The 12,341-nt window shown below is 39.6% G+C and overlaps 1 protein-coding gene across 3 annotated transcripts; it reads left to right on the forward strand.

The window, feature by feature from the left end:
• Positions 1-4,467: 4,467 nt before the first annotated feature.
• LOC5517176 (gamma-aminobutyric acid receptor alpha-like) lies at positions 4,468-12,328 on the forward strand. 3 transcript variants are annotated; one of them, XM_001637099.3, is made up of 8 exons: positions 4,468-5,001; positions 6,710-6,790; positions 6,860-6,960; positions 7,555-7,622; positions 8,152-8,443; positions 8,714-8,845; positions 9,115-9,479; positions 9,976-12,328. In XM_001637099.3, exons 2-8 carry the CDS (start codon positions 6,726-6,728, stop codon positions 10,279-10,281), a joined length of 1,329 nt encoding a protein of 442 aa, XP_001637149.2. In that variant the 5' UTR covers positions 4,468-5,001; positions 6,710-6,725; the 3' UTR covers positions 10,282-12,328. The 3 variants fall into 3 exon arrangements, with proteins under 3 accessions (XP_001637149.2, XP_048577997.1, XP_048578040.1); XM_048722040.1 differs by having other exon boundaries at positions 4,468-6,790; XM_048722083.1 differs by lacking the exons at positions 4,468-5,001; positions 6,710-6,790; positions 6,860-6,960; positions 7,555-7,622 and adding an exon at positions 7,799-7,890.
• Positions 12,329-12,341: the final 13 nt, after the last annotated feature.

Below are 12,341 nucleotides of genomic sequence, written 5' to 3' on the forward strand. Positions count from 1 at the left end.
TATGGCTGTCAAAGTTGTCAAGAGTCTAATGGTAAATTCTTATGTCCTATCATAGAAGTTCCATTATAAATATTTTTTTTAAAATCAAAACAATACTCTGACAAGCTTTGCCCTTTTGCAGAATATGTCATGGATGTAACAGCATTCCAAAGATTTGAAATAATATATTTAGACTGTTTAGATGCAATACTGTAATTTTTATGTATTGATTTAGTGGCGATTCTCTCCTTCATTGGACTGAATATTCAGAAAAATATCTGGAAATTAAAATAAAAAAATATATCTCCTTTCATGCATTAAATATTGTTGCACCCACCCTTTATCATTTAGTGGCCTTGTTGTTGTCCAAAATGAATGCAATGAAGAAAAAACAGATTGACTTTGGAAGCAAATCCTAAAAAACATCTAAGGCATCACTGACAGTGCTAAAATGCTAACTTCTAATTTCAAACCAAACCCTTTCATTGGTCTATGTTTGGGGTAGAGAGGAAGCAAAGAATATCAATTGACTAAAAAATAGTCGATGGGGGAGGAGATATAAAGGGAATTGACTCAACTTGAAAGGTTTGTTAAAAAAAATATAACAGAAATGAAAATAATTTGATTGAGCATTTCTTGACATTTCCCCTTTCCCATTATCTTAACCCTTTCACCACCGCAGGCCTCTAAAGAGGCCATGTCTATGCTATCCAAGCTATGTGAACAGAATTCTATTATTGAAAAAGAACAAGGTTGTTGCTAGTGTTATAAAGTTTAAGTATCTTGCCCTAGAAAAACCCTTCCCCTTAATAAATGCCATTAATATACATTTTGTAAAGCTAAATTCTGACAAGCTTTGTCCTTGCGAAGTACAAGTAATAGATGGAACAGGATTTCAAAGATAGAATATAGTGTCAGACACAATTTTAGATAAGATGCAATACTGAAGTTTTAATGTACCATTTAAAGTGGTGATTTTCCATCCCCATGGGAATTAATATATACAAATATACATCCAGTAATGCATTATATTTTGGTGTTTTTAGAAACCCTGGATCCAACCATTCCAATGAAATAAATCTAAACCTTTAAAATAAATGTAATGGAAAAGAGACTTGGAAAGGAAATCCTCAAAAAATAAGATATAAGTGAAAGTACTAAATGAAAATTTCTAATTTAAAAATCAAATCTGTTCATTAATTTATTTTTGGTGTAGAGGGGAAATAGCAAAGAGCATCAATTGCATAAAAATAGTCAACAGGGAGAAGGAAAAGGAAGAAATATGACTCTTCTTTAAATGTTTGAAAAGAAAATATAATAACAATAATGTGATAATTGTATTCTGTACTTTCCTAAAATATTCCCATTATCTTTAGGTTAATACAAAACTGTTTTCCTTACAGATTTATTATTTAAAAAGCAAAATTATGTAATATAAGTATCTTGTTCTAAAAAATCCTATTGAGTGTGTACTGCTGAATCACATAGTAATGCCCTAGTCATATGAGCCCCCTCCCTTATGGTCCTGGGGAAGTCAGGGGTTAATGTGGAGTTGTTTAAGCGCATGTCTGGAAGTATAGTCTATTTTTTTTCTCTCATTTCATCTGATCTGAGGGGTTCGATACTCGGGAAATTGGCTCTACCTTTTTTTTTCTATCACTTATCAGTAACATTTATGGCTTTATCTTTTTTCCTTTCATTTCTGTTCTCGGTTGTGTTTCATTCGCCAAAGATTTACTGACGGGTTTGTGCAGGATAAGTTATTCTTTAATAGGAGAATGCCGCTTTTTAACGGCCGAGTAAGGTGCTCGAACCTCTTGCGCCCACACTACGCGGCTGGTACGATCATCCTTCTAAAGCCATTCGTGTCTTTAAAACAATCAAGGCAATCTGTAGTTTGACGTTATTATAAATTCACGTCATTTCAATATCAGACCTCCTGAAATCATTGAACCTGTCACTAACGCTTTCCCCTCCACTTCCCTTGAAAATGTAGATACGGGCGGAAATCTAAAATTTACACGTTGAAATCTGTAGGATAGACTGGAGGGGGCAAAGTGTGTCATTTGTTATTGAATGTTCAGATACTATGCTTTTTCAATATGATACCATATGATAAGTTGCGGGTGGGTTAGGTGGGAATATATTCCTAAAGAAATATTGTATAAGCTTTTAATCTAACTCCAGTTTATTTTCTGAGCGTTTTGTTTAAAATAATCCCAGGCGCGTACCCAGGATTGACTGAGGGGGGGGGGGGGGGGGTTGCGCAGTCATAGATTTTATATGGAAAAAGCATGGGATTCGCTGGGATTCCAGGGGTCCAAGCAGCGGATCTTGTGCCGGGGGGGGGGGGGGGGGGGGGTGCGCGCCTGTAACCCCGCAGCAGAACAGATAAGAGGATTGTTTCGCCTCATAATACTTTCATTAGCAACCCAAGAGAGGCATTGACCCCCCCCCCCCGGCCCTAGATCCGAGCGGGTAAGATTCTACAAAAGATCAAAGCCATGTTTTCTGACCACAGCCGGTCATCTCATCTAGTCTACAAGGTTCCTAAGCAATTCAGTTTCTATTTTCAATGCCTGAATAAGATACCACAAACGTGATCTGTATGAATATTGATGAAATTCTGGTATGCTCATCTGTCTAGATAACAATAACCAACAATATCAAGTCAACTGGTAGTTGACTCTGAAAAGTGTATTGTCTTTATTGCAAGACTTCTTCGGGGTAAGACTCTGTCTTCACTGGCTGTAAAGGTGAGAAAAAGTGATCAAACCAAAGTTAGCACTTGTGAGAAAAATTGTGATAAAAATTGCTATCACCATTAATAATTCTCTCCAACACGTTGCAAAAGAATACGTGATGGATTTGTTATGCATGCTGAAATATGAATACAGCTAAGTTTAACCAAGTTTACAGAGATAACATTGTCTCACCACCTCACCTCAGATACGATGCGAATATGGATAGGGGAGGGCCTGCGGGAGCTTCAAACCCGTTTTTAGGTTACCCATTCCAAGCTGCTGTACAAATAGTATGACTCATTGAAGGGGGGATCCTTCCATTCGGACTTAGATTATTGACGATATAGGAGAGCTTAAATCCAAAAACTCCCCTTCAATCATCAACAAGTCCTTAAATTTCGTACATGACTCACTTAAAACAATGACAACAAGCGGCTTTATTCATAGTCCGACGCCCACCCGCTCTCAAGTACCCTTAAGTAGAAAGAATTTGCTGTCACTAACCAGTATCACCCCACTCAGTTTCTAATTAATCTTAATGGTATTTCAAAATGCATATATTCTAGAAAGAACGAAAGGTATCTCCCAGGCCACACGCTCGACCCAGGCCTTACAATCCTCGTAAACTTCGCTTACCCACCTTTAACTTGGCGGGAACTCTCAACAGAGGTCTAGAGAGATAAAAACTAAAAGATCGAGGATCGTTGAAAAAAGTCCACCCGTGCTGCTGGGGTTCGGGGATACCTCTTTATTTTTACGGGTCTCTAAGGAAATAATCAGTGATAAAAAAAATATTAGTAATACGTGCTTTAGGGCTAACGCATGGCAGATTTGAGTGATGCTCACAAATGGGTGGGTTCATGGCCGGAGTCTATTCGTCGCTTTCAGACGTATTTCGGCAGCACTTTCATAGTTTGACTCGCCGTTTAAGACCGCAAGAGTACTCACAATTGTGGTTGTATTAAAACAAACGTATCGACACGATTTATTTTGAAAAATCGATTGCGCGATAGTCGATGCTACAAAGAGATACGAGTAAATGTTGTAAAAGCAACCAATGTTCAACCTTTCGATCTTTTTCAGGAACTATCTCCCTGAAATATCAACTTGTGACTAGTGGGATTGACAATATCACGGTAAAAATAGAATGATTTCTAGGGTATTTTATCGTCCATTATTTTTTTCTTCTCTTCTTTTGAGTGTGAACAACACTGATAAGACTTTCTGAAATACTAATTTTCCCACTTTACACTTAAAATACTTCGCAATTTGAATTTTATATCAATCTACTGTTAACGTTTCATGTATAGTTACATTGCTGTCTATGAAAACAAACAATTAATGTCTTCAATAGTCGAAAAGCCCTCTACATCATTGACTGTTTTGTCTTAATGAGAACGTTTTGCTCCAACAAAAAAATGTGTGATCCATGCCAACGGCCTATATTCCACACACTAAAAATCAAACCAAGAAGCGGCGCGTGCAATTTAAAATATTTTGTGGCTAAGAGTAAGCCGTGCTGTTACTTATCTAACGGGGCAGTGTTGGGGCAGTCACTGACATTACGCATTCAAACCCACTAGCGTGTTTAGGCTTAGCCAGCTCATTATTATTATCATCACACATTCGAATTTAAAACTCAAATGAATGTTCAAAGCTTTTTGCCGAAAATGTATCAAAATGAATTCAGATTGGAATAAGGGCTTGATTTTATTAATTATTGATCAATAAGATAAAATAGTCACAGGTGCTTTCTAATGACGTATCGACAAGGTTTATTCTCGATTAGTTGGGTTAAGGCTCTGTTTGCTTCGAATGAAAAGAGAAAATATAACGGAGAATTCAACCAGGCTTTTGAGGACAGGCGGTAGCCCTTTCATCTACACCACTTCTGATTATTATTTGTGAAACAACTTAACGGAACATTAACTGTGGTGGTAATATTGGAATCGGTTTTCCTAAATATGCCCAGGGGTTTGCAGTTTGTCAATTTACAAGAATGCGAAAGCAAATGGTAATTGAAGAATCCTGAAAAGGAACGAAGATGTGCAAGTGATTTGCTTTTGTCGCAAACGGCATGGATTCTAGAGTCCACCCAGAAGTAGATTTTCTCTTACAAGCCCCCTAGGGGACAAGTCTTGTCTTTAAGATAAGAGCACTGATAAGTGTGTCTAAATTAGTTCAGCATAACTGCACTGCGTTGACAAATACTGTGGGATTGACTTGTTGTTTGCAGTAAAAAAAACACAAAACTACAGCGTCCCCCTGTGCTACCGAGGTAAGAGAACACAATAAGCACAATGTTTAGGGTTTCAACGTTGTTTGTGTTTCTCTGCTATGTTTTTTTTGCCGCTATTCTTTATTGGGAAAGGTTGGAAACCAATGAGACACCCTACATTTTGTTGAACGTCAGTTATTCAAGACTAGCCTTTCGATAAAACTCGTGTATTGTTATATTTGTATTGTGTTTTGTTTTCTTACACTATGCGGCTACAAAAGACACATTTAAAAAATGCCTTTGCAGCTTATTGATGTGCGCCAGGTGACTACATCACTCGAATTATTACGAGCTTTTAAAAGGTTCGAACCTATTTCTTCTCTGTTCGTATATCATATATTTTCTAATAACTTAGTACAACGTAACCTACAAGAAATAGACACGGTAACACGAATAAATGTTAAATGCCACCAAGCACAGTATGAGGGAAAAAAACATGTTTTTGATTAAGAAGACCACGCAAATTCTCTTTCGCTCGTTTGATTTGGGTAAATCAATTTTCGAAAGTGTTTTGAAACTCAGTGGAGTAGAGAAATGATATGGAAAGATCGAGCAACATATTTTTCTTTAGAATGTGTTTAGATTTTGTTTAAAATAACATTTAACAGACTAATACCGGTTCAGCATAAAGCAAACAGCGGACCAAAAATACAACACGATTTCAATCATTTCAGAACAATCATCAAATATTAAACAGGCTTTCCCACGCAAATTGACATTTTTTACAGATCCAAGAAAAAGAAACTTTTATGAAAAAGCATGATTGGCAAGGTTTTTTTAGTTTCAATGTGGTTTTATATATTCTGGTGTTATGCATTTGAAAGAGGTTATAGCGGTTTAAAAAAAAATCATTAATGGTCTAAATTAGGCCGGATCATGGCCTAATTTGGAGACACGATGTTTTGTGGCCAACGTGCACTCGATGTTTTGTGGCCAACGTGCACTGTAATCTACTTCGTTTATCACGGAGTTTGTCGAAACATATCTCGAAACAAAGTGCATCCTTTGAATAAAACTTAATAAATTTATGATTAAAAAAATGAAGCATTCTCTTATCGCATTGACTCGAAGCCAATTTATACGCTTTTGCTCCAGGGCTTTAAAGTAAGGGTTTTATCCATATTCGATTCAAATGAAACAAAACAACAACAACAACAACAAAAAAACCCAGGGGTGCTCGGTATTGCTCTAATCTTTTGAGACCTCTAAGTGTAGTTTTGTTTATACATACGCACACAGCCAACACTGATGAGAAACAGGCAGCTAACGCCGTCATGTTAGAGAAGTTTCTATGGTGAATCCTAATGCAGAAATACATTATACGGCATCAGCAAGAGGTTTATTTCGAATACGTAGATAGTAAGATAAAAGTATAGATTGACCTGTTCCGAATCCAGGCCAGCCAGTCTTTATAGATTTGTACAGGTACTTCATGGCATATCTAAGCAAGTACATTTCTAAAAGGATAAAAGGATACGGCAGGACTGCAATAGAACTAAAAAATAAAAAAAATTGTTCTGTAAGGAGGGTGATAAAGTTGTCAACTTTCAATTGACTATCACGTGCAAGGCAAATTCCTTTTTTAGTACAGCAATTTTACTGTACCTCATCTCTAACAAAATAAATAGCAAAACACTTTCTTGTGCGGAAAATAGCGGTTTGCAATAAAATGTATCATCCAAGGAAAACACTTCTCTTTGTATTCCAGAGCAACTGCTGTCCTGATGAAGTTCATTGTGAAGGCGATTGTTGCAATACTAGTGTTGGCATTTGCTGCTTTCTCTAACGGGTAGGTGAGCCTATTGAGTTATGTTGGCCATGTCTTCAGATTACTGATTTCTGCTGCATTTTTCACCAGAGAAACGCCATCTATAAAGAATGAAGAGCTGAAGCATGCCACGAGGGTCTTGAAAAGAATGCTTCGAAAATACGACAAGTATTCGCGTCCTTATGTGGGCCGTACGTACCATTCTCAGTATCCTCCAATCATCTTCATAAGACATTTACAGTAGTTAACATCCACAAACGCTATCTATGAAAACCTTGGTTGACGCTCCTTCTTACACGGTTAATCAACGATTGGAAAACCTGTACGAGTGCTAGGGATTAGGTTGTAGCTGCTGTTGATTACCTTTTAGAGTTCAAGATATGACTTTAAAGTCTCCTAGAGTATCTCACTGTTCAGATACTGGCATCATGTGTTAAAATAGAAGGCACCTGACTTTTATACAGCTGAAAGGCTATGAACCTAACGGACTTAGAAATGTCACGTGCCTCATTATACATTCTCTTTCAATGCATGTACAATATCAGGTAAGCGACACTGTCACAGTGGTCTGTTTGTGAAGAAGGTAAATTCAAGTAGCAATTGCTTTACTATAAGTGAATATCAAATGAGTCACGTAACATCTCAAACTTGAAATGTTTTTTTCAAAAGATTAGTTTTATACATATGTATGATTTGACTGGCTCAAGATCACCTGTTTATCACATGCATGATTTGATTGGATCAAGATCACCTGTTTATCATATCATATTTAATTTGATTGGCAGGTCGCGCAGTGCAAGTGAACATCAGCATGGCGGTGCAATCCTTCAGCCAAATCAAAGAGTCGAACATGGTACGTCTCCGACAACTGCAAACCGCACCCTCTTGATGCCATGCCTCAAGCCTCGTGCAAACTGCGCCAGCACCTGCCAGCATTGCTGGCGAATTCATGCTCGACTGACCACAAGACAAAGGAAATGTCAGGAAGTCCATTATACATTTTGACATTTCCTTTGTCCTATAATGAGTCAAGCAAAATTGGCCAGCAATGTTGGCGCAGTTTGCACGGGGCTTTAGTGCTACGTTTTCTGTCTACCAACCCGAACGAGCTGTCCAAATGGGTCAGTACGCAGCTCTTACAAGCTGCAATTTGATTGGGCAAATGAACAATATCCGCACCTCGACACAAAGAACGAGAAGAATAGAGACAAAAGAACTCCTTTGTAGAGCAAAGATAATAGGAGACAAAGCAGCTGCGTACTTACTCGTCCAAATTCAAAACTTCACAATCTTTACCAAGCAGTTCATTACTTCCTACTTAACTAAGCATAGCCGTTTACTGACTAAAGAGCGTTTACTGACTACATAGTGTTATTCTTCAGGAGTTTGAGGTTTTCATGTACCTACGTCAAGAATGGAACGATCCACGTCTGGCGCACGGCTACCGCGCTCTTCTCTCCCTCGCCAAAGACCGCGTAAATGACATCTGGCTCCCGGACACGTACTTCAACAACGCCAACGAGTATGAAGTGTACATCGTCAATCAGCTGTCTCTGATCAAGCCAAACGGAGATATCTACTACAGTGGGAGGAACAAAGTGAAGGGGGCCTGTCAGATGGATCTGTTTAACTTTCCGCTTGATGTACAGAGATGTTCACTAGTTCTTGAAAGCTGTAAGTATTGCTTTAAACATGTTGAATTCAGGAGAACACAGTTCAGGTAATAAACCAATCTATTACTTCTGTAATATTCTACCTTAAGCATTATTTCCTTGTATACATCTAATGTTTATTCCGTTCGCGTTGAAGCGTTGTTCGAGGTGCGAATCCCGGGGCACCCTTTTGATCCGCCTCTTCGCTCTCTCACCCATACATGACTACCACTGGCTAAGCGTTCTCGAATAAGTCCTATACATAACTAACACCAGCTGTCCCTTATCGCAGTCGCGTACACAGGTAGACAAATAGACTTCAAGTGGAAAGAAATAAACCCGGTCGTCATCTTCAACAAGGACTTGGCCGAGTTTGACGTTACAAGCTACGAGATTTCCGAGAGAAACGCCACATATGTCGCAGGTAAATAAAACAACATTTCTCACCTCTTAAACGACAGCCGCAAGCTCGGGGTGTAAAAAAAAAATAGCCATTAGTCGAGTTTTGGGGGCTAAGATGGCAAGGATTCCAGGTGCCGGCTTAAGCAAAACTTAAAACACTGAAAGAGGATTGGAATAAAAAAAGGGAAGAACAAATACACTACTTTACCCAGGGAAATAAATGTACCAAAGCTTCTTTATATTGTTGTATAGGGGCTTTCAATGAAGCAAAATGAGCAATTACTTGTCTAGGTGTGTACAAGAACCTGGTCGTCACGTTTACTTTCAAACGCCGTATGGGATTCTACTTCATCCAGTTCTACATCCCCTGTATCGTCATGGTGACGCTTAGTTGGATCTCTTTCTGGATGGATCGATATTACATCGGGGAGCGAGTGTCACTTGGAATCACGACCGTCCTGACGATTGTGTTTCTACTCGGCTCGAGCAACTCGACGATGCCTCGAGTCAGCTACGCGAAGGCGATCGACTGGTATCTGATTGGCTCGTTCATGTTCGTGTTCTCGACTCTGGTCACGGACCTACTCGTATACAGGTTCAGCATCAAAAGCGACGCGAGACGAGACGAAGGCGGCAAAGACAGATATGGTAAAGAGGTACGTAGATAGCAAACCTTCATCAGAAAAGCTTTCATCAGATCATGAGTGGCAATTGCGTGACAACTGCGTGAAAAACAGACTCGTTTTGCTGTACCTCCTAACTGTACAGTGAGAAAGAAAACGATGTCGTGGTGTTGCCATCCTGTCGCGTGGCATTTCACCAGGGAGACAATGGCCGTTTTTATACTAGAAGACGTATAATGCGTTCAGACGACTTTGGGCAAAGGTTTTATTGCGTCTATTTACAATGTCGAAAATAACGACGGGCCTTGGACCAACTAAAGCGTTTAGTTCGTCTGGAAGACATAGATCGTCTCGCATTTATACCAGATAAACTATCCGGAAGACGCATTATACGTTTCTAGTATTAACGGCCAATGGGCAATCAAACATATATTAAGTACCATAACACAGCACTACACATTACCTTTGATTATTTTCATTTGTTAAGAAACGAGCCTACCATAATATAACTTACTATTTGTCGTTTTAGCGGACGCAGCAGGTAACGTTCAAGTGCAAGCATGGATTTAAGCCGACGTACGTCGCCGAACCAAACGGCGAAGTTCACGTTGTCTCGTACCAGGAAGAAAAGTCTACGAGCGTTAAGGAGACACTAGCTAACTGCTGTCTGCCGATGGCATGCCCGGAAGCCATCAGGAAAAACAATGGAGGCAAAAGCTCCGACAACATGGACTTCAGTGTCGTCATGAACAAGTGCTGTCGATTTATGTACCCGGCAGCCTTTGGGCTTTTCAATGTGGTGTACTGGACAAACCTGTTTGTCAGCTCAAAGTAGCTTGTACCGGTTGAACCTGTTTTATAGCTCCTAGAAGAGAGTTAGAAAGCAAATACTGTGCTGTTTGTCAGCTCAAAGTAAAGTAGCTTGAATTGAGTGAACCTGTTTCGAGCTCTAGGGAGAGAGCTTTAAGGCAAATCCGGTGCTGGGAAAATCTGTTTGACAGCCCATAGATAAGGTGTTGTACCTCAAGGCCGCACTTGAATCACCGTTTACGAGTTCTACTGTAAGTGCACCTGTAAACTAACTTCTACTGGATTAACCTATTCCGCTTGAAGGGATACAAAGAAAAGCAAGGATGGGCAAACCCCGTTTGAGAGCTTTAGCTTTTTCTTTAAATAAAACATGGATCACTTTCTGCTCGTTCAGTGCCGCCAGTATCCAAGACGAAAAGCACAGTACTCATCTCAATAGCAAATCTCGGACTAGGGCTACAGGCTACTACCATCTAGGGCTACAGGCTACTACCATCTAGGGCTACAGGCTACTACCATCTAGGGCTACAGGCTACTACCATCTAGGGCTACAGGCTACTACCATCTAGGGCTACAGGCTACTACCATCTAGGGCTACAGGCTACTACCATCTAGGGATACAGGCTACTACCATCTAGGGCTACAGGCTACTACCATCTAGGGCTACAGGCTACTACCATCTAGGGCTACAGGCTACTACCATCTAGGGATACAGGCTACTACCATCTAGGGCTACAGGCTACTACCATCTAGGGCTACAGGCTACTACCATCTAGGGCTACAGGCTACTACCATCTAGGGCTACAGGCTACTACCATCTAGGGCTACAGGCTACTACCATCTAGGGATACAGGCTACTACCATCTAGGGCTACAGGCTACTACCATCTAGGGCTACAGGCTACTACCATCTAGGGCTACGCACGGGTCAACGAAATATATGCACATTTAAATCATGTTGCATTCTGCCAAAGGAATCCGGAATTTTGAATCATAAAGTCAAACACACACTTGCATGATAGTCACACCCCATGACTGCTCAAGATAACAAGGCACGAACCATCTCCAGCACTAAGACTTATCTATAGCAGCATATCAACAAGGATTAAACCTAGCTATACCTAACTTCAAACATAAAAAAGAGTGTCCCTACGTAAAACAACTGGCAAGTGCTTATCGACGGCCTTGAATGCAATATTTAGATCAAATCAATCAGCATGTAAGAAAAATTGTGTTTATATCATGCTCAGGGACCAAGCGTCCTTCTAAGGCCTCCCTCTACTTTCGCGGCCGAAGAAAGAAAGCAGCATGTATTAATATATTCTACAGTTAAAAATTCTGAATATGCAAACAAAAAAATCATTTTAGAGCCCTTGCCAGCCGCACGCTTTTCATTGATGTAAATCCCCAAGTGCCCCACCCCCTGCTACGGCCCTGATATATCGAATTGGCCTCCCCAAATCAGCCGATGACAATTGATGCCCTTTCGCACTTGGTACTTTACTGGGATGACAAAATGGCGGCTGGCAGAGGCTGTTTGATAAGTTCAACTAGAGATGAAGTATACACCCGTTTTAAATAAGGCTGCACTCGGGGAATCGATGCGTCGTTACCAGAAGTGCTTCATGGGTATAAAATAAATTAACAAATGAGGGTGTATGAAAATTAATTCAGGTTTTGAAAGCTGTACAATCCTTCTTCTGCCTGTAATCATTGAAATGGCGAACCTTACCTTTTAACATATTTCATGGTCGTAACATGACCAAGAGTACCAAACCTTTTTCTTAGAAAATGCCGTAAAACAAGAGAAAAAAATCAATGTGGTCACTAGAGAAAAGGGGTAGTTGTAGCACCTCATTTAGCCTTTGTCGAGTAAAGGGAAAACATAAATTTGTAGTGTTTTCATGAAATATAGTTACCCAAGCGGAAAAATAATTTAAAAATAAGCGATTAGAAAATATATAGCAATAAAGCATTTTCAAAGTGCTAAAATAATTAAAAGTTGTAACAGAGCTATTGAGTAGAAGGCTTTTAGATAAAATAGCGCGGTAATAAATATGTTACGAACTCGTCTGTTTAGTACAGA

This window comes from Nematostella vectensis, chromosome 1 (genome assembly GCF_932526225.1).
Source record: "Nematostella vectensis chromosome 1, jaNemVect1.1, whole genome shotgun sequence".
Taxonomy (NCBI): domain Eukaryota; kingdom Metazoa; phylum Cnidaria; class Anthozoa; order Actiniaria; family Edwardsiidae; genus Nematostella; species Nematostella vectensis.